At 37.4% G+C, this 22158-nt stretch overlaps 1 protein-coding gene across 1 annotated transcript in view; it reads right to left on the reverse strand.

Moving 5' to 3' along the window:
* Positions 1 to 22158, reverse strand: part of RALGAPB (Ral GTPase activating protein non-catalytic subunit beta) — an 82198-nt gene that overhangs the window by 44237 nt on the left and 15803 nt on the right. The window contains 11 exon segments of the mRNA XM_032350688.1: positions 2539 to 2740; positions 6258 to 6474; positions 6603 to 6650; positions 6652 to 6714; positions 6716 to 6753; positions 8411 to 8589; positions 9260 to 9369; positions 9371 to 9392; positions 13163 to 13349; positions 14966 to 15129; positions 20076 to 20278. Of these exon segments, the coding sequence (XP_032206579.1) occupies positions 2539 to 2740; positions 6258 to 6474; positions 6603 to 6650; positions 6652 to 6714; positions 6716 to 6753; positions 8411 to 8589; positions 9260 to 9369; positions 9371 to 9392; positions 13163 to 13349; positions 14966 to 15129; positions 20076 to 20278 (1433 nt within the window).

Here is a 22158-nt window from a genome sequence, read left to right on the forward strand (position 1 = left end):
TGTTAATCCTTGCAACTCAGTTATAACTGCCTGCATATGAAGTCACCAAAACAAATGACTGCAGTAATTATCACTAAACTAGAGGAATTAGTGAACTGAATTCCATGCCAGTAAAATTTTGCAGTATTTCCCAATTCCTGAAGGAAAAAAAAAAAAAAAAAGGTGTGTGTTGTGTCTTTTCCCCTTCCCCATCATTTCTGGGGGGACAATGAAAGAAAGAAATCTGCATTTACCATGACATGAAGGTAAGTCTGAGTAAGACTCCTTTCAGGAATACACCTGAGCCCACCTTCCCCTTAGCTTCCTCTCCTAACCCCCAATCAACTACATGTTTGATCTTCCATCATTCAAGAGCAATGATATCGGTCAACTCTTCTACTACTGTGAGGCACTTTTCTCCACAAACCTCTTGGAAACAACTTCCTCACCTCCTGGTCACAACTCAAAACACTGCAATCTAGCTTCTACTCCTAGAATTCAGTTGAAACCATGTCAGCAAATAACCAACAGCCTCTCAATTGCTAAATCCAGAAGACATGTCTAAGTCTTAACTTACTCTGCCTTTTTTAAAGCATTCAACCCTTTACTCGCTTCTCTTCTTTTCCTTCTGTGACCTCTGTAGCTGTTTTCTGTAATAGACACTCTTACTCCGCCTGCCTCCTATACTGGTATCCAACAGGCTGTCAAGCTGCATTCTAGGCTCTTTCTCGCACTAACCTGGTTTTAAGCTCCTGAATATAATCGAATCAGTCTCTAGTCTATGCCTCTCAAGTGAGCTCCAGACCTGTTAACCAAAAGTGTGCTGAATACTTGAAAGCAGGTCATGTCTAATTATTGATTACTGATAATTTGTACTAATTACTCCAGTACTTCCTATGCACAGTGTCTGGCACATAGTAGGAACTTGATAAATATTCGTTGATTAATATTTTATAGGCATCTCAAACTTAACAGTTTCATAACTAGGTTCATCACTTGCCCTGTAGCAAATCTGCTCTTTTGGTTGGTCTTAGGGGCCAGACAGAAAGCTCATGGTCACAGCCTTTTCCCTTATTGCTATTTACACTTCAGGGTATCTCCCCAACCCACAGTCTCCCTTCTGAGACTATGCCCTCATCACAAGGGATGAGCTCCAGCCATCCATGTGACCCACCCACATAGTTGTAGTTGACTACAGCAGAGGAAGACACCTGATTAATCAGATCCTCCTTCCCAGGTATCTGAAATTGTTCATCTAGACCAAAGCCATGGAATTTGGGAACTCAGAAGCCTACTGAATATAAGAAAAAAATCTGCAGGGAAGAATGAAGCAATTCTAGGAGACCATGAAGACAGAGAAACAGAAAGGAAGAAAATTGTTTTGTTCCTTGAACACTTTCTAGTTTCTGATCCCTGCCCTTTGTGAGGCCCTGCTGCAAGTCCTGACCTTAAAATGTATTAAATAGCAGTTTCTCGTAACTTATTACCATTTTTGCTTAAATCACACTAAGGGGTTTTCCTATTACTTAAAGCCAAGAGCCCATTAAGATATCCCTGATTAGCTGCCTGCATGTACCAGTTTGTTTCAGGCCTACAGAATTCTGCACTTGGTCCCCTCTAATTCAGTTTAATCGTCATTCCTGAAAACCCAACAGGTATAGACACCTGAATGGTCTTGTTGATCACTTTAGCAGTTATGTGAATGATCAGCTCAGGAAGGAAAAACAGAAGTCAAGAGAAATAGGAGGGCCGCTACAAGTTAATTTAGGAAAAAAGTGACAAGATCTAAAGTGTCACGGTGAGGACAGAGTGGAGATTAGAAAGCGGGTTAAGTAACAGAAAGGCAGGAGATGGTTTACCATCTAAAGATGAAGAGGGAGAAGAGTCTAAAATGACTCCTAGTTTCTGGCCTGAGAAACTGAATTGGCTGGCAAAGCCATTTACCAAGATAGCTGAAGTCACCCATTTGGGTAAGAGGACCATACCCAACCTGCTAAGGTATGCTAAATGCTACCTATCCTTCTTAAGTCCAGCAAAATCACCCCATTCTCTGTAACTCTTTCCTGAACCCCTGGGGTAAGTGTGTACTGCTGCTTCTTCTGAAGGCCCACAGCACTTGACCTCTGCCTTTCTCCTACCAACTTCCTATTACTAATGGATCATTATTACTTATGTACATGCCTTTGCTCACTTGAGAAAATAAGCTCCTCAGAGGCCGGATTTACAGCTAACATTTCTGGACCATCTGTAGTACCTAATATTCTGCTAAAAATCTATTTAATTAATGTGATCCTTCCAAATCTCTCCATCATTAAGAAAAGTCATATATGATTAAATAAATAATACTTTTAAAATAAAAAGCATCTTAAGTATCTTTGCCAAATTTGATGAGACAGGTAAAATGCAAGAATTTCAAGCCCAAATTCCAATTACTTACAGACATTTGAAAGTATTTCAGACCAAAATTTACTTATCACTTCAGCCTACCAAGCCATGCTATAATAGAGTTTCACTATCAAAACTATATAAATGGAAAAATAAACAAAAAAATTCTAAGACCTGGATAAATAAGCTGGTAGAATCTCTTCTCCAGTCTTCTTGCTACAAAAAATCCTACACAGTGTCCCACAAGCCTCAGCTCTTCCTGCTTCATAGTTATCAGGAAATTCACTTGCATCAAACATAGGATTGGAAACCATGGTGTCTGTGGACATTTGTGACCCTTTCCGCCGAAACTCCATGCTAGCTTGTGTTGTAATGGCTGAGGAGAGAAAAGGAGCATTTTATTATATTTGTCAATATGCAAATAGGCTCATGGGACCCTGGACACAAAGATCAAGTGTTGGTGTCATTAAATTGTTAAATAGAATTCAATAATGCTTTTGTTTGGCAACTACGTCTTAATTTTTTTCAGAAGGGGCTCTCTGAAATCTTCTTTGAAAATGGTAACAATTTACAGTGGTATTATCAGCTTAATAGATTCTACTAGAAGCATTCTTCAACTGAATTTTTGATCAGCAGAGTACATGTGTATATATCTGTATGTGAATACAGATATATAATAAAAAAATTTGGCTTTTCTCTTATTTATTCTTTTTCCTCCTCCTGCAGAATGATGCTTAAACATTAAGAAAAATAGCTACTGCAATTTACACATTACCCCAGACAGACATCATAATCGAATGGGCAAGCCCATGCCAGTTTGTATACTTTAGGGAGAGGGCAAAGTAAGGAGGAGAAATGGGTAGAGAGGAAGAGAGAGCATTCCCACCACCCACCCAACTCCAAAACACACACCAAAGAATCGCCCAACCAAGCAAAATGAGAATGAATTTTAACAACCACAGACAGCAGCTAACTTGAGGTTGATAAATCAGAAAATTGGATTGGTAAGAAAGATTATCATGGTCATTCATTGTCACTGAAACAGAAGCCCTTTGAAAGTTGCTTTTATTTTTAACAAAAGATTTCACAGTGTATTGAAAATCACTCTGAAATCTTTTATCACTCTACATGAAATGTTTAAATTATTTTTAATAGTTTTAATAGAATGCAGAGTCAAGCATAAATCTTTATGCAACTTCCCATGAGCCATTTTTAGTCCTGAATAAGCTATCCAGCAATAATACATTTGAAAAACACTACATGCAGAATGCATACAAATCAAACACTAAATCTGTATAAAAATAAGCTTAAAGATTTAAAAAAAAAAAAAAAAAAAAAAAAGAAAAGCCAAAACACAGTTAGTGCAAAGTCCTGGAATTCATGACATGACCAGACTAGTGTACAGAAATAATGGGACTGATTCAGGCAGATTAATTTGCTTTTGCCAACAATCTTCCCCATTCAAAACACAGAAAAGTATTTTTCTTCCCAAGTGCAAAAACTACAAGAGACAATGACAATCAAAATTTTTAATGGAATTATGAAAAAAATAAAAACATGACTGCAATTAAGGAGAAGCTTCTGGTTCCTACTTACAAGATTTATAAGAAAGAAGAATTTGGATAAAAGATGCTGCAAGATAATAGAAATAAATGGAAACAAATCAAAGGACAGCAGTAATTATAAAATACTTTAAAGATGGTGAAATTTTACATTAAGTTAAGAAGCTTTTTAGCTTTTTAAAAGTTAGATTAAAAGCTTTATGATACCACAAGCTAATTCAAAAACAGGAAATTGTGCATTCAGATCCAAAATTATGATTTTTGTATCATGCAAAACAATGAACGAAGAAAATTACACAACTACAGAGAATTGAGGTTTTGAACTGCCGATAACGTGCATTAAAATTTTAGTTCATTAACCCTTCCCAGCTCAATGTTACTTTTACAAACTACAGTGTAATGTCACATCAGTCTACAGCTAACCAGTTCATAGAAGCAAACATTTTAAGTTAGAGGTGAACTGCATGGCAGAATTCCTTGATGGCAGCCAGTACTTAGAAAACACACTAGCAGTGTTAGTATTTCCGAACCTTCCATCCCACCCCTCCTCTCCCAGCCCCACAAGTTCAAGAGCAGTGCCCAGGAGCACTCAAACTCAGTGAAATACCAGAACACTTCCTATCTCCCGGGTAATGTAACAGCCTTTCTCATCTCCAAACACAATAGGAGAAAGAAGAGCTTCTATCTTTTCCATACCAAGGAAAATGTTAAGAGTTAAAAGTAAGAACTGGTGGCCCACATATTATCTGAATTATCCATCTTTTGGCACAAGAGGGTGAGCAAAGCTGTTACAAACTCCCTAGAGAGTGAGAAGATCTGTATATTCTCTTAAGCAAGCCCACTAAGAAGGCAGGAGATTGAGCCATTCTGGATTCAGGGATTGTAGTAAATGTTAATAGTTTGATACCCAAAAGTTACAATTATAAGAATTGTACCTTAATAAAAATAAAAATAAAAATATGCCTGATTCATCATAGAAAATACAATACCAATACAAATTAATAAATATAAACATGGTTCAGAAAACTCAAAATATAAGCCACATGAACATAAGAAAATATAAGCCAAAAATGGTTTTCTAAAAGTTTTCATTTAGTCATAAGTGAGTACATTTACTTATCCATACATAAGCACTACAGTCAAACTTGTAAATAAAATATAATATGGAAATGGTAGAATATAAAGTATCTGAAATTGAAGAAAATAAACAAAGGAATCCGTAAACTCAAACATGCAATCTCAAATTATATACGCAAAACCATCTTTATATTCACACCTTTTTAAATTATTTAAAAGATTTTTTAAAACATCTAAAATGATTATACATGTATAATACCCACACAGACCTTAGTTCTGAGATGATTCATAATAGCTAAGAATGCATTTCTGAGAGAAAGCAGAGACCTTTATGGTCATCTCATTAGTTTTAATCCTTGGAACTAATATTTTCCCTAGAGATGCATAAACTAATGCAATTAGGCAACCTTTTCTCTCAATCTATACCTAACCCCAGTTGGAATTGTGCTTTCTTACCAAACAACCAATACACTCATTAGTGCATATAACAAGGTACCTGGGCACATAGTCATTGCCGCTCAGTAAATGCGAGCCATGATTACTGTTCTCCAGAAGATGTGTCATAAATATCTAGTACGTTCTGGACTACCCCACACTCCCATCCTGCACACTATGCCACCATTCCCAAGTACAGTGGTAAGATGACAAAAATAAATCAGATTTCATTTAGACAGTGTCGTTTCTGTAATAAAATCTACATGAAGACATCAGGGTTGAGTTATCATTTGCCACCAGTCTTATTTTAGTTCCAGAGCAATGGTATTTTTTTAAGTGTGCTCTGAAATAAAGTTCTCTAGACTAAAATCTGAGAAGAGTTTTTCATGAAGCAGAAATTTTCTAATATTTATATGTACTAATAAGTGCATGGCTGCCAGGATCCAAGAAAAACACTTCTTGTGAATAAATTTCTGATCAAAATCTTTAGTTCTTTCTATCAATATTATTATCCTGGCTGACATGAAGGGAACTTCCGGCCACCTACTGAAAGGAATTTGATTCAACAAAAAGTGGCTAACCTGAAGTATGTCTAATAAAACCAGACAAAAGCCAAACCTCATAGAACAGACATAAAAAGGACAGGTAGGAAAACTTCCAAAATTCTGTTACTGCAGCTGGAAGGGGTTAAACACAAGACACTGCTTGGTCAGAGACAGAAAGCTTTTTAAGATACATATTAATCTTGCAGGTAGGAAAGATTAAAAAGAAAAAAAAGAAAAGAAAAAAGTGATAACATATTTCTTGAGCAATATTTACCAGTCATGCTGCTGTCTCTGTTTATCCCATTATGAAGTTTACAGTGAACAAATGCTGCATCAAATAACCATGATCCAAAGAGATTCAAGATGCTGTTAACCTTTGGTCTCCGAGGGGCAGGCAGTGGCCGGGGTTCAGAACTAGTCTGATTGGGACTTGAGAGAGGAGAGGTGGATGATGTCTGGTGCTGAACTTTCGAGGCATGAGCAGTACTAACCTGTCAGGGGAGTACAAGAATATATCCACACTCAAGAAAAGTTTGAGAAAACAGCAGGACTTTTTTAAAAGGTTGGCAGATTAGAAAGTCAACTCTATACAGCGTAATAATGGCGATGAAAAACTCACTGTGCTTGTCTTCATGGTGGCCTTATTCACAGTAACAGCCCGGTGCCTACCGGTTATGTGGTGGGGTGGTACTCACAGCAGTGCTTTGAGGCATACTTAATCTATTCACGGGTGGTTGGAGGAGCACTGTCTGATCGGGGTCTAGAAATGCCTTTAAGAAAAAGACAAATGAAGTTATTCTTCATAGTTTCAACACGTGGTCCAAAAAATCTTCCTCAAATAATACCAATGAAGGCCGACTAGAAGCAGACCACGGCTAGCTGCCTCCCAATATCCATTCACTCTTTCTTCCTGAGTTACAAAACACAAATTTTAGCTGGACACGGCTACCTGAAACTGTACATTTTCTAGCCTCCCTTACAGCTACATGTGGCTATGTTCTGACCATAGAGAAGTGGGTGATTGCTGGGTGGGTCTTCCAAGAATCTCCTTAAAAAGACCAATCAAGTACAGACTCTCCTCCCTTCCTAACTGCTGAACAGGATGGCTGGAACTCATTTAACCATCACAGTCCCTGAGAGAGTACACAAAAAGCCACAAGATAGAAGGGCCTTGGGTCCCTTACAATGATGGAACAGCTAGCGCAGCCCTATATTAGCTAGCCCTGGCCTCACCATATGTGAAAATAAACTATCTTTTTTAAACCACTGATATTTTCGGTTGTTATGTGGCAGCCGAACTTAATTTAAACTAATATATTACCTATGTAATTATTATTAACAAGTGTACATAATAAATGTTTTTAGAAAAAATAGATACTAAATATCATTACCTTTCAATAGGTTAAAAATACTGACTTTTCATATTCTAAAATGTGAAAAATGGGGCTTTTTTTAAAAAAAGATTTTACTTGGGGCACCTGGATGGCTCAGTGGGTTAAAGCCTCTGCTTTCGGCTCAGGTCATGATCTCGGGGTCCTGGGATCGAGCCCCGCATCGGGCTCTCTGCTCAGCCAGGAGCCTGCTTCCTCCTCTCTCTCTCTCTGCCTGCCTCTCTGCTTACTTGTGATCTCTGTCTGTCAAAAAAAATGAATAAAATCTTTAAAAAAAAAAAAAAAAAGATTTTACTTATTTATTTAACAGAGAGAGCGCCCGTGAGCTAGCACTCACAAGCAGGGGGAGCAACAGGTCCATTGCAGGACTCGATCCCAGGACACCAGGATCATGACCTGAGCCAAAGGCAGACGTTTACCCAACTGAGCCATTCAATCACCCCAAAATGTTTAAAATAATGATTCACAAAAGGTGTAATCTGCTTCCCAGTGACGCACATAAGAATGATACCTAATGTATTTTATTTTTTAAAGATTTTCTTTATTTATTTGACAGAGAGAGATCACACGTAGGCAGAGAGAGAGAAAGGTGAGCAGGCTCCCCCGCGGAGCAGAGAGCCCGATGCGGGGCTCAATCCCAGAACCCTGGGATCATGACCTGAGCTGAAGGAAGAGGCTTAACCCACTGAGCCACCCAGGCACCCCCTAATGTATTTTTTTTTTTTTTCCCCTAATGTATTTTAATCTGTATTTTCTTGAGAATAAATTTTTCCTTTCGCAAATCATTTATTCATATCCTTTGTCCATTTATCTACCAAGTCTTACTCTTTTTCTTAGCATACTTTGATTTATATAAAGACAATGAAAGCTTTCCAGCTATTACATTTGTTGCAAATAATTTTTTCCTACTTTTGTCCTATGTAATCAAATCTGTTCCATCTTTTTCTTTGGGCTTTCCATAATAGTTTCTAAATCTATACTCTAGACTTATCTACATGTAGGTCTCCAAACATTTAGCAACATACACAAAATTCACCTAAGAATGCATCCACCAGACAGCTGATTCCACGCATGGCACGAAAAAATATTTGAGGCAGATGTTTAAGGCAGGGATACTGATTCAATTCTTGTGGCATTCCACTAACATTTAAGAACTGTTCCTGAAATTTGGGAGTAGAGCTTATAATGGCCGGGTTACTCAAATCCACGGGATTACTACCAAAAAAGAGAAAAAGAATTAATTACACAGGAAGGCTTTCTAATTTTAAAGGAAACAGAAAATGATCATAGAAAAAGACATTTTTAAAAAGCTGAAATCACTGAAAGATGAAAAACATGAACTACAAACGAGAAGAAAGATAGAGAATGGCTAACACACTAATTTATAAAAAGGGTAATTAAGAATCACTAATACACAAAACAGAAAAATGAGGCCAGTCAAACTAGAATGAGAGGATATGGAGAGGAAATGATTTAAGAATTAGGGCAGCATGCAACAGAAAAAAAGTTCCATAGGACATAAGGATGTAGCTAGTAGAGAGAAAAGTAAGAAGCAATAATACTGAATTGAAGAGAATTACTATAAAGAGAGAGCAGGTCCTGGGAGAGATAATATCCAGGCTGTAGCAGTAGGCATGAAAACAAATGTTATATGTACCACAGGGACAAGCTTCAAGAGTACAGACCAAGCACAGCTGAGGGTAGCCTGACTCTGCTGGGACAGGGAGCACAGGAGGCACATGATGTAGATGTGCCTATTGTCTAATGTGGCTCCATCTGAGGGCTGTATTTAGCCATCATACACTGAGCACCAACACGGAAGTTACAGCGTGGTTCCTGCTCTAAGAGACCAGGAGAGAGAACACACAATCCTAAATAACAGTACCTTAACATATGTAAGAAGCGAAACCAGGTCTGTGCTACACACTCGTTATCCATTTCAGGAGGGATCAGACTGGCATCTTCATCAGGAACTTTAAATGGAGGAAATGAAGGGACCATACGTAAAGCGTAGCAATCTGGAATACAAAAAAAAACGCATACCACCAAGTTCATTTTCTTAACAGTATGAAAAATACACTGAAGTATTAAAATATGATAAGAGAAATATAAGAGAAAATAGATGACATGTGCATTACACCTCACAGAAGTGAGTAAGATCAAATGAAGATCAAATTATAAAGGAAAATACAGTTTTGTAAGATTAAAAAAAAGTCTAAACATTTGAATACTGCATTTATTTTAAAAACTGTCGTTTAGTTACATACCTATTCATATTTTAGGTTATATAATTTTATTATAAATGTATCTATAATTTATAAAAGCTACATAATGATATACATTACATATATTATGATCTTATAGTAATGTAATAGCTTTTTAACATATAATATGTAATATATAAACTGTATATGAATGATATAATTTCATAATAAATAAAATTACAAATAACAAATTATAAAATTATGGATTATTTTTAAATTTTATTTATAAATAATTATAAATAATTGAAAATAAATTAGTAAATTGTAAAATTATAGATGAAACTGATGTTTATAGTTATGTAATTATAAATAAATTGTTACTTCATTTTTAAAAAGATTCATCCCACTACAAACTCCTTCAACACAAGTAGGCTGTAATTTATCCATAATAACTGCTATATAACTTGCATGAAGTTCAGAATTTATAGTGTACCTTAAATTTATAGTGTACCTTAAATACTTAAAAGTAATTCAACAATTCAATTACTTAATTTAATAGTCCTATTCTAAATGTATTTAAACTGTTCAAAGCCCTTTGACTCAACTACCTTATGTCTAGAAATTATATCTTAATGAAATAACCAGTATACGGACTTTCTATAAAGTATTCATATAAACAGTATTTTTAAAGAACATAAACATCTGAACAATGAAATTATTGTATAAATTATAACTTCATTTATATAACAAAAAACTACAAAGGCTTTCAAAGTATCTCAAGATTTAATAATAGAAAAGGTACATGTAATTAATGGGATAAGAATCAAATTAAAAAAGCAGGTAATACTACATAGAACAATCTCAAACTTTTTTTTTATAAAGAGAAATGGAAAAAATACATTAAAATGTTAACACTAAAAAAAAAAAAAGTTAACACTGAGGGCACCTGGGTGGCTCAGTGGGTTAAAGCGTCTTGCCTTCAGCTCAGGTCATGATCCCAGGGTCCTGAGATCAAGCCCCACATCGGGCTCTCTGCTCAGCGGGGAGCCGGCTTCTCCCCCTCTCTCTGCCTGCCTCTCTGCCTACTTGTGATCTCTGTCAAATAAATAAATAAAATCTTAAAAAAAAAAAGATTAATACTAGTGATCTGTAAGTCATGGACAGTTTCCCCCATATCTTCCAAGTTTTCTATTTTTTTTCCCCCAAGTTTTTCTATTTTAAGAATGTATTGGTTTTGGAGTGCCTGGGGGCTCAGTCATTGAGCATCTGCCTTTGGCTCAGGTCATGATCCCAGGGTCCTGGGATCGAGCCCCATATCGGGCTCCTACTTCTCCCTCTCTCAATCCCCGTTTGTGTTCTAGCTCGTACTGTGTCTCTCTGTCAAATAAATAAATAAAATCTTTTTAAAAAATTAAAAAATTATGTATTGGTTTTATTTATTTTTTTTTAAAGATTTTATTTATTTATTTGACAGACAGAGATCACAAGCAGGCAGAGAGGCAGGCAGGCAGAGAGAGAGAGGAGGAAGCAGGCCCTCCGCGGAGCAGAGAGCCCGATGCGGGGCTCGATCCCAGGACCCTGGGATCATGACCCGAGCCGAAGGCAGAGGCTTAACCCACTGAGCCACCCAGGCGCCCCATGTAATTGGTTTTATAATCAAGATAAAAGAATTTGTTTTTTTTGGGAGCAGAAATTAGTGTTGATTTATTTAACATGATACAGGTACTATTTAGATGACTTTTTTTCCTAAAAATTTTTGTTTTTTCATTTATTTACTTTTTCCATTTAAATTCAATTAAGTGTATTTGAAACTAGATTAATAATGTTGACATTCACTAAGATATAAAAGAATCAAAAGAATATTCTAAAACCTCCATTTCTTACTTTAAATAATGATTGAAGATAGAAACATAAACATTTTCACTAACTCAGAAAAGACCAGTCTACCATCTGATACATAATGCTACCTATAAGTTATTTGTTCCTGCCTTCACACTGCCTCTCCCCACATGGAATCTAAATCAGATCAAGTCTCTAGATCTAATTGCCAGTTGACAGGAAACACTGAGGAGAGAGAATCATATTAACACAACTAGGACATCATAAGAAAAATTCAGAATGTGGAAACACTCTAAGACAAACAACCCAGTTTCTTCAACAAAAACCACAAAGAAATAAAAACGAGAGAGAAGGAACCTATAGCTTAAGAAAGGCTTAAGAAACATGTCAATTAAATGCAGTATGTGGGGGCGCCTGGGTGGCTCAGTGGATTAAAGCCTCTGCCTTCAGCTCAGGTCATGATCCCGGGGTCCTGGGATCGAGCCCCACATCGGGGGCTCCTTTCTCTGCCTGTCTCTCTGCCTTCTTGTGATCTCTGTCTGTCAAATAAATAAAATCTTAAAAAAAAATTAAAAAAAAAAAAATAAACGCAATATGTGAACCTTGCTTGTTTTGATTCAATGGAATCAACCACAAAAAAAAAAACCACCCACAATAAAAACAAACAAACAAAAAAAAATGGATGCATTCAAGGGAAATCTAACATGAATGGCTAACCGATATTAAAGAACTGTTAATTTTTTTAGGTATGATAATGGTACTGTGATTATGTTTCAAAAAGAATCCTCATCTTTTAGAGCTACATACTTAAATATGTAGAATTAGGGGCGCCTTGTGGCTCAATCAGTTAAGCATCTGCCTTCAGCTCAGGTCTTGATTCCAGAGTCCCTGCTCAGCAGGGAGTCTGCTTCTCCGCTGCCCCCACCCTGCTCTTGTGCTCTCTCATTCTTGCTCAAATAAATTAATTAATTAATTAATTAATTAATAGAATCCTTAGGGAAAAATTCGTAGAACTGAAATGAAGAAACAAGTCCGAAAAAAAATAAAGCCTAAAGTTTACTCACATTACATATAAATGGTAAAAAAGATAAAATTAATATAACAAAACTACCTACTTTGGTTAGAATATAGCACATTATAGTATGGTCTCATTTCTGTAAAATTATGTATAAATATATATAATAGCATTTCTAAAGAACTTAATTTTTTTATATCTTTCTATGGTTTTTTAAAAAATAATAATCATGGTATATTAGTAACCAGATTAAGAATGGGATTTTGGCAAGGGAGGCAGGGTACAAAATTTATCTGCTTCTCCATATTTGCTTAATCTGAAAGGTTTTAAATTTGCCAGGCAGTAGCCAAACTCTATATCCATTTTTAAAAAGTGGCTTGAGAGTGCCTGGGTGGCTCAGTCGGTTAGGCATCTGCCTTCAGCTCAGGTCATGATCCCACTGGGATCGAATCCCACATCAGGCTTTCTGCCCAGTGAGGAGTCTATTTCTTCCTCTACCCTCCCCTACTGCTTGTGATCTCTTTCTCTCACTCTCTCAAATAAATAAAAAACCTTAAAAATAAAAAAGAAATAAAAAGTGGCTTGATTCTGTACTTAAAATGCAAGTAATAACAGACACAGGAAACGGACTTTTCAGAACATATTCCATGAATCCCAAAGACATGGAACTAGGAGAAAGCTACCTTAGACCAGGTGGATGAAGGACGGCAAGTCAATGATGGTAACCTACCTCGAAGTGAGTGCACAGGTGACCTTGCTCCACTGCTCCACCACTGCGGGGTGGTGCCTCCAGTTCGCCACCATCTCCTTGGCTGTTTTCCAATAAGGTGGTGTTGGAAAGCACCGAGTACAAGCTAGTAACCAAACCTCAAAGAGAACACCAATCAACTTCTCTGCTAGATTCTCAGCAATGCCACCTTACCAACAGAAAGAAAACATCTTTGGCATAGTTATTTAAAAAAAAAAAAAAAAAAAAAAAAACTTTAATTCACTGATTTGGGGTAAGTGGTCAAAAAATCAAAATAATTGCAATGTTAAGTTCTGACTTTCAAATAGCCACATAATAAGTAAGAATGAGAAACTATTCTTAGGAGGGCCTATGAAGAAAATCATGATGACATCAACCAATTATCATTTATAAAGTTTTCAAGTTGCCCTGCTCAGTTCTTATCAAAGATCTTTATCTTCCAGCAACTGGGACAGACACAGAGGAGAAGGGGAAGGACAAATGTCTATGATGTGTGACTACTGGGTCAGTTTCCGTGCTGACGGGGCTTATGCACATGACCTCATATATTTTGCACACTAATTCTGCATATCTTTTACAAATTATCAATTAAACACATTTTTGAAGAAGAGAAAAACTTAAACGAGAAAATTTAAGTAACCTCTCCAAGTTTACACAGTCAGTAAGTAAAGGAATCAGAGCAAATACCCAGGTCTTTCTATCTCCAAACTTTGTTGTAAAACTTTCAGGTGTTTGAAAGCTACCCTTTGGGGAGAGGGAGTCAAAGAAGGGAGCAAAAGGACTGGAGCTGTGCAGGACAGAGCCTCAACCATGAAAACAGACCTGTTCCTCCACTCTGAGCCCTGGAACTAGGGAGAAAATTAGTGGTCTATACTCTGCATAGCTCCACAAGGCAAACTTGGGAGTAGTAGGAAAAGTTATAAGGATGCATATTTCAAATGAGCACAAATGAAGTTTCAACAATAATGAGCCCCAGAAGGGGGAGAAACTGCCTGTGCTGAGTTGCTGAGATTCCTGGCATGGAGGACTGTGTACCAAAGAGCTAATGAATCAATGACTGCCTAGCTATCATCATAACAGACAAGGTATTCCTACTATGGACTCATTTTCAACAGTGGAATTCTGTGGTTTCTTTTAGATACTTTCCTGGACACTGCATTTGTGCGAGTTCCCAAGTGCACACTGCATGTCTGTTAGTAAGAGGACTACACAGATAATGGGGCAACAATGGAACCTAGAACTAGAGTATCAACTTACAGTTTGTATATGCTATGCTGTAACATACACAGCAGGGCCTCTAAAATACAACCTGAAGGCATAAAACTGGAGGCTTCTTAATGACAAGGTATGAGTGGCATATTGTCTTACCTCCAAATAGAACCATTAAGATTTTGCAGGATTCATTTACTGAACAAAATATCTTCTGCCACTGTCAAGTTTTTAATGTCTACTTTGATAACTGCTTTGCAACCGGGTACTGTACTTACAGGTTCTACTTCAGTTAGCTGTTTCTTATATAGCCTCTATCCTAATAGACTGAACGACCTACTTCCCATCATTATCAAATATGCATTCATGCACTGAATCTCTCCTACATTAGCAAAATCATCCCTGAAAGTAAAATTACTTTATGTTGTGCCTATGAGGGCTTCCAATCTAAGACCTGTTAACCTTGGTTTGTCCAATGTCATCCCAAATTGTAAATCCCTACAGTCTACTACTCAGTGAGTTTAAAGTGAACTGTATCCAGAGCTTGGTAATAAATTAGAAAAAACACAAACAGACCTTGAACAGTTGGCGGGGCTAGAAGTATGTCATTAATCTGCAGAAGAAACAACAGTAAGACTTCCCACGTTTCTCGTGCCATGATGGATGACTCACGGGCCAGTTTCTGAATGGCTCTCAGGACCTGTAAGCATAGTCGGATCTGACTGGAGCCCTGTTCCTGTCTGAAGAAGACAGATACATCACTGACAAGCCTTGAGGAGAGAAAGCAAAGGCTTGAGGACAGGCGACTTATGCACACAGGAAGCAATGGTCCAATGACACTCCCTAAGAGCATCAGAAGGCAGGACAAGGCGCAGCCTCTTCAATTCAAAGCTATTTTGCCACCAGAGTTTGGCTCTCTGGGATGTCAGCCCACCATTCCTATGAGAGCTTGAAAAGCTCCCGGACAGGGGGGAATAGTAGAGTATAAGTTTCACCTCTGGATTTTCTAAGTCTAAAATGTACCTGACAACATAACAGGCACACCATTTTCTCCTGAGTGAATGAGTAAATACCCACAGCCCCTTCTGCTGCTCACACTGAAGCACAATGCCCTTTGTATTCTTTAAAAAAATTTTTTTAAACACACATTCACGAGAATTTAGAATGTGAATTCTTGGTGTTCACAGTCCCTTTGAGGCTTATGTCTGCTAGAGAAGAGCCTACAGACCCAAGGGAATATCCTCACAGGTCCCTGAAACTGAAGAGGTCTGGAGGCAACTGCCTCAAAAGTGAGCACCCAGTTACTGCTGTTCTAATTTAAAAAAAAGGCATCTTAACCTAAGATGGGGGTTCCAATGGTTCCCAAGATACTCTAGAAAAAAGTTTTAAAACTCTCTTTGGTCTATAGGACCAATTTTTTCCTCAAGAGAATAAAACAGATCAAAGTATTCGGGCTAGAGTAGAAGACAGAGGTCCAAGCCCCAGCCCCTTATCCTACTTTGCAAAGCAGACCACCTGAGAATTTTGAGAATAGTGGGAAATTCAATGCATAAATGAGTGGTGAGTTGGCCTCCTGACTAACTGTGTGAAACCTAGTAACTAAAAGTACTGAAATAAATCTTGACAAGTTTCTATATTATGACTTATATCACACAGAGCTGATAAAACAGAGCTTCCTCAAAAAATCCAGAAAATGAAACAAGTGGACTTACCTCTCCTGCCCCGACCTGAGGATAGAAGATTCTCAGATTCTGGGCTATGGCCCAGAAAACCAGACACTTACCTTAAAAGTTACAAATGGACACACTAAGTTTTTCCTAAAGTAGTCTATCTCTCACCTAGGAAAGACCAAGATCCCCAAAGAGCAGGGAGATGTCCCACATTCAGCTAGAGGTAAATCCAGTACATGCAAAGCCATGAAGCTCAAGTTTGTGCTGTGGCACTGGCTACTTGAAGAACAATATAAAACTGTATAATAGCCCCAAATCTCATCTAGTCATACAAGAAGTCCAGAATAAGAAAAAAGAATAGCTCTGGGGTTGACACTCTTCCAAGCTAGTGATAAGACTCCAAGCTAGTAATCTAGGCCTACCCACTATTTCCAGGTACCTGTCCACTGGTACAAAAGGAAACATCTGCTCTGTAGGTAACTGTAGCCTCACAAAGAAGACCTAAATTCAGAAGCAGTGTTCAAATTTCTAAAGCTAAGAGAAACAAGATCATCTTTACTTCATTTACTTCATTTTACATCATTTTTGCTTAAAAATAAGCAGAAAGGTCTAAACACAAGAGATTTTCCTCTCCCCCCAACATTTTCTTCTTTTTTATTTTTTTTAAATTTTTTTTTTTTTTTTAATTTACTTGACAGACAGAGATCACGAGTAGGCAGAGAGGCAGGCAGAGAGAGAGGAGGAAGCAGGCTCCCCGAGGAGCAGAAAGCCCGATGAGGGGCTTGATCCCAGGTGTCTGGGATCATGACCTGAGCCTGAGGCAGAGGCTTTAACCCACTGAGCCACCCAGGCGCCCCTCCCCCCAACATTTTCAAAAAGAACTTGTGATCTTCAGAAAAACTGTTCTCAGAACAAGAGCCGGTAACTATAGCCCATGGGTCAAATCTGGCCTGCCATCTGGTTTTGTTGAAGTTGTCCTGGAATACTGCCATGTTCATTCATTTACTCATTATCTGTGGCTACTTTCTCTACATCAGCAGAGTTGAGTAATTAGAACAGACACCACATAGCCCACAAAGCCTAAAATATTTACTATCTGGCTTTATCAAAAAAGTTTATCAACCACTGCTTTAGAGAGTATTACATTTTTTAAACTACAACATATTTGAGTTAATGAAAACCCTAATCAATTTTAAAAGATGATACACTCTTGGGGCACCTGCGTGGCTCAGTGGGTTAAAGCCTCTGCCTTCAGCCCAGGTCATGATCCCAGAGTCCTGGGATGGAGCCCATATCTGGCTCTCTGCCTCAGCAGAAGATGCTTCCCCATCTCTCTCTGCCTGCCTCTCGGCCTACTTGTGATCTCTGTCAAATAAATAAATAAATCTTTTTAAAAATAAATAAATAAAGATGACCTCACTCTTCACTCTAGAATGCAAACAAACAAAAGAGATCAAACTAAACTGATAGGCAAAAAGAGAAAGGTTACCCCCACTGACTTATCTCTAGCAAAGTGGTAAAAAGTTTCTTCTATTCTTGAGTGTTACTTTTTATAAAAACAACTAAGTAAGCTTGAGGACAATTTTGTGATCTGAATTTAAAACAAAACAAAACAAAACAAAAACTCTGATACTTCCCAAAAAGGAGAGAGGATCATAACTCCCAATATTTAGCACTGAAAATACTCAGCTCCCTAAGACACTGTTGGCCAGGAGAACTCTAGGACTCCGTCCAATATCCTCTCTGAAGAATGCACACACACTTGAGAAAAAAAGTTAATGAACAAGGTACTCATGTTCTCAAAAGGGAAAAAAAGCAAAAGCCCAATTAACTCAAATGACATTGCTATTTTTCATCAATACAAATGAATTGAGCACAGACAGGTGGTAAGACAGCAAACAGGAAAGCAGCCCAGGGACAAGACTACTCATCAGACTGTCCCATGCCCAAGGAAAAAGGCCAGTAAATTAGTCTTCTACATGGAAGGACAAAAGCATTAAAACTATTACACCGCTTTAGAAAAGTCTGCTTAGGCACAAATAATATTCTAATCATTGTCAACTACTTCTTGTTACTACTCCTATTTGAAATCAATAAATACAAGCAACAAATATTTAATTCACACCTCTAATAATGTAAGTACTGCACCACGTACTGTGGAAGCCCCAATATGTAAAATCCTAGTTCTTGCCTTCAAGCTGGTTAGCTGGGGAAATGAGACACACACGTTTTAAAAGATAAACAATGAAATAGTGAAGACATAAAAGAGTGACACAGGAAGTACCACATGGTTCAGAAAAGGTATGATCACTGTGGGGCTGGATGGTCAAGCAAGGCTTCTGTTTATAAGGCAGGACTTAAGATGAACCAACAAGAATGAGATGCAGACAACTAGGAGAGGGAGAAGAGGAAGAAGATGACAAAAGGGTAGGAGAAGATGAGGAAGATCATTAAGGAGTCTTAAGGGAATGTTTAATTTATGAGTCTGACCAATGAGCAGGGCTCACGCAGAATGAGCAGCAAATAATCTGCTTAGATTATAGCCAGCATTTCACAAAAGGCCAAGGAGTTTATACTTGATCCTACACATCACAGTTCTCAATGAGGTTTTCTTTTTTTTAATTCAAATTTTACAAAGTAAACTTCTTTCTAAAACTCCCTTAAAAAAATTCTTTTTTGGGTGGGCATCCCATGTGGCTCAGTCATGTTAAACATCTGCCTTCAGATCAAGTCATGATCCCGGGGGGTCCTGGAATCCAGCCCCTGAGTTGGGCTTCCTGTTCAGTGGGGAATCTGCCTGTCTCTCTTCTTCCAGCCCTCCCCCGGACTCGCTGCTCTCTCTCACTCTCTCACTCACTAATAAATAAATAAAGCTTAAAAAAATAATAATAATTTTTAAAGTAAACTCTACACCACTTGTAGGGCTCAAACTCACAACCCTGAAATGAAGAGTTGCATGCTCTATCAACTGAGCCAGCCAGGGGCCTCCAAAGTAATCTTCCTTCTAAATTCAAAGGTTAAAATTTATACAGTGGTTTTGGATGATTCAGAGTACTCTCACCATCTGATAAAGAAAAAGCTGTAATAAGAACCTTTTTCCAAAGGAAGCAAGCCCCTTTGCCTCTTTCAAAGACATTAAAAAACAGCTAAAGACAGGTTTTTCTTAAAGGAAATCCTCATGAATGGGTAAGAAACTAATTAATGCTTTCTTCTCCATTATTTTCTATATTTCCCAAACTCTTTACGATGACATATGATCTTTTCGAATTGGAAAAAAAAAATTTTAAGATTATTTATTTATTTGAGACAGAGGGAGAGAGTGCAAGAGGGGGAGAGCACAAGCAGGGGAAAAGGAGAAACAGACTCCATAGTGAGCAGCCCGACATGGGGCTTGATCCCAGGACCCTGAGATCATGATCTGAGCTGAAGGCTGTCACTTAACTGACTGAGGCACTAAAGGACGCCTGGAAAAAAATTTGAAGCCCAAATAAGGTACATATCCCATATTATGATATTTAAGGTCATCGTCTCAGAAGAAAGGAAGAAAAAAAATCAGTAACAAACTGCTAACAAAATCTTTTGGTCTACCACAAATTTGCCCATAATAATTTCAAGTCTGCTTCCTTCAATGTCTTCATTCTCTCATAAGAAAGATTCATTTTAAGGTAGAAGGTTTAGGTGCCTTTAGCTTAAGTGGAGAAAAAAAATTATGATAGGCAAAAGTATGTTTTTTGAATGGAGGGGAAAGGGGTCATAACATTTTAATATCTAACAGCTATCAGATCTTAGAAAGGAAAACAAAAGCCTTTAATGAACATAGACTTGTTAAAAAACACTTTAGTTAACATGCTATAAGCCCATCTCTCTTATCATTCATATTAATACATTCTTTGAACAGTAATGATACTTTTCAAAAGACTAACAATGAAATCAGCTCCTATTTATATAAAATAGTTAACATTTATGAATATTTTATTATGCTCCTGATAAACGCCAGACAGACAGGTATAGCTTACCTTGGTACAAAAAGATTTTGCAGGTGTTTTAGTATACTTTGAACATATAGATTAGGCTCTTTAATAACTGGCAACGGAATAGAATCTTTCGGCAATACTAAAGCCATAATCCAATCTGTATATACATCAACACAATATTTTACAGTCTCTCCATCCAGTGGAAGGGTCAGTCCATAGCAAATTACTTCCATGGTCCATTTCACCTAAACAAAAGAAAATATACATACAGCACTATCACACATCCCTACTATATTTCAGTAGACTGATTTAATATTGACCTCTTTTATTACCAAAAACCTCTCAAGTGACAGTATATCCATCTCAGCTTTGTATCATCAGATTTATTCTCAAGAAGGCACTTTCCATGGAAAAAATATACTCAGACAACATTTCCTAAGCAAAATATTTAAGAAAAAAATAAATTATTTATTTCTAAATATTAAACCCATGTTGGCTATTACCCATTAGATATTACTATTGTTTGTTATGTGAAATAAAAAGCAATTATGGGCTGTCTTGATTTTCTCTAGAGACTGGAGGCACAGAAACACAGAAAATTTTAGCCTTATTTCTCCTTTTAATTTGTATATAGGTATGTGTATCATTTAGGAAATCATATATATAAATTCAATCATATTCCATTTCTAGATTATGCAACATTAACAAGCAACAGGAAAGAATACGACCTGCTCAACTCTTATACTGTGACTCTTTCTGCCAAAGAAAATAATTAACATGGGAAGGTAAGAACACACACAAGTGAGACGGGACTTAAGCTGGTAAGATCGTAACAAGGCACTTAGCTGCCCTAAATGAGTGCCAGGCCCTTGACCCATGTGCTTCACATCACAGAGGCTGACAGAACTTGTCTAAGCGACTACCAACCACTGCCCACAGTCATGAAGAATGAATATGATATAAGCAGAAAGTGAAAATAGCATAATTTGCAAGAGAGGATGAAACAATATTCCAGATTCTGTAGACTGGAAAGTTTCAGTAAATTCCAGATGAAACTGTGGGACAAATTACTAAGCAGATGATCAGTGAACACTTATAAAACAGAAGCAGGCTCACTGGGAACCAGCCTACTCAAAAAGAACAAGTCATGCCAGTCAAGCTTCATTCCTTTACTAACAAGGTTACTATGAAGGCAGTGGACAATTGCATAACCCTGGCAATTTACGAAGCAATTTTCATAAATATCATCTAACCATCAAAATAACCCTGTATGAGAGGTTAAATTATCCTCACTTTATAGATAAGAAAACTGATGCTTAGAAAGACTCAGCAGTTTGGCCCAAGTCACTGGTTTGGAAATGGTAAAACTGAAAACTTGGACCCCAATCTTCCGGCTAGACATCTGAAGCTACTCCCACCATCTTCCACCAATAGCCTTGTCTGGCGAAGGGGGATCACGAAATGTGGTCAGATGCAGGATATTCTTTTGACAAGATGGAGACCTATGGCCCAGAGGAAGGTAAAATGGCTGGATTTTAAGTTGTTGAAATACAAGATGAGAGAACACAGTGGGTTAATGCACCAAGACCATTTTGAAGAAGGTGCCCAATGGCATGCCAAAGGCCCTGCCAAGATTTTTACTTAGGAAAAGAGAGAAAAACAGTCTACAGGCTAACCATCTGTAGCTATAACAAAGCTAAAATGCATAGCTAACCTGTTATATAGAAATTCAGGATTCAAAAAGACTTCAACAGTTTAAAACAAAAGTTGAATCTAACAAGATAAATACAGGTAGAGAAAATTTTAAGCTCAAAAACATCTAAAAACGACTAAGAGTAAAATCATGTTAACAGCAATATAACATAGACAATAAATACAGTATTATCTACAACAGTGATAAACTTTAAGGCTCTAACACCACAGTGAAGCTGTGACAAATATAGGAGGGTAGGAGGAACTGAACCACGCATAAGAAGGGATTTTAAAAGGGACTGCAAGTCTGTAATTGTCAGATGAAACGACAAAGGAGAAAACATCTCTGGTGATACCTTCATAATAGTTCAGTTGTACAATTCTAGAGGACAGTGGATTCAAGGACTATTCTCTCGTATCTTTTTAAGGGTGA

The sequence above is a fragment of the Mustela erminea genome, chromosome 7 (genome assembly GCF_009829155.1).
Source record: "Mustela erminea isolate mMusErm1 chromosome 7, mMusErm1.Pri, whole genome shotgun sequence".
Lineage (NCBI taxonomy): Eukaryota > Metazoa > Chordata > Mammalia > Carnivora > Mustelidae > Mustela > Mustela erminea.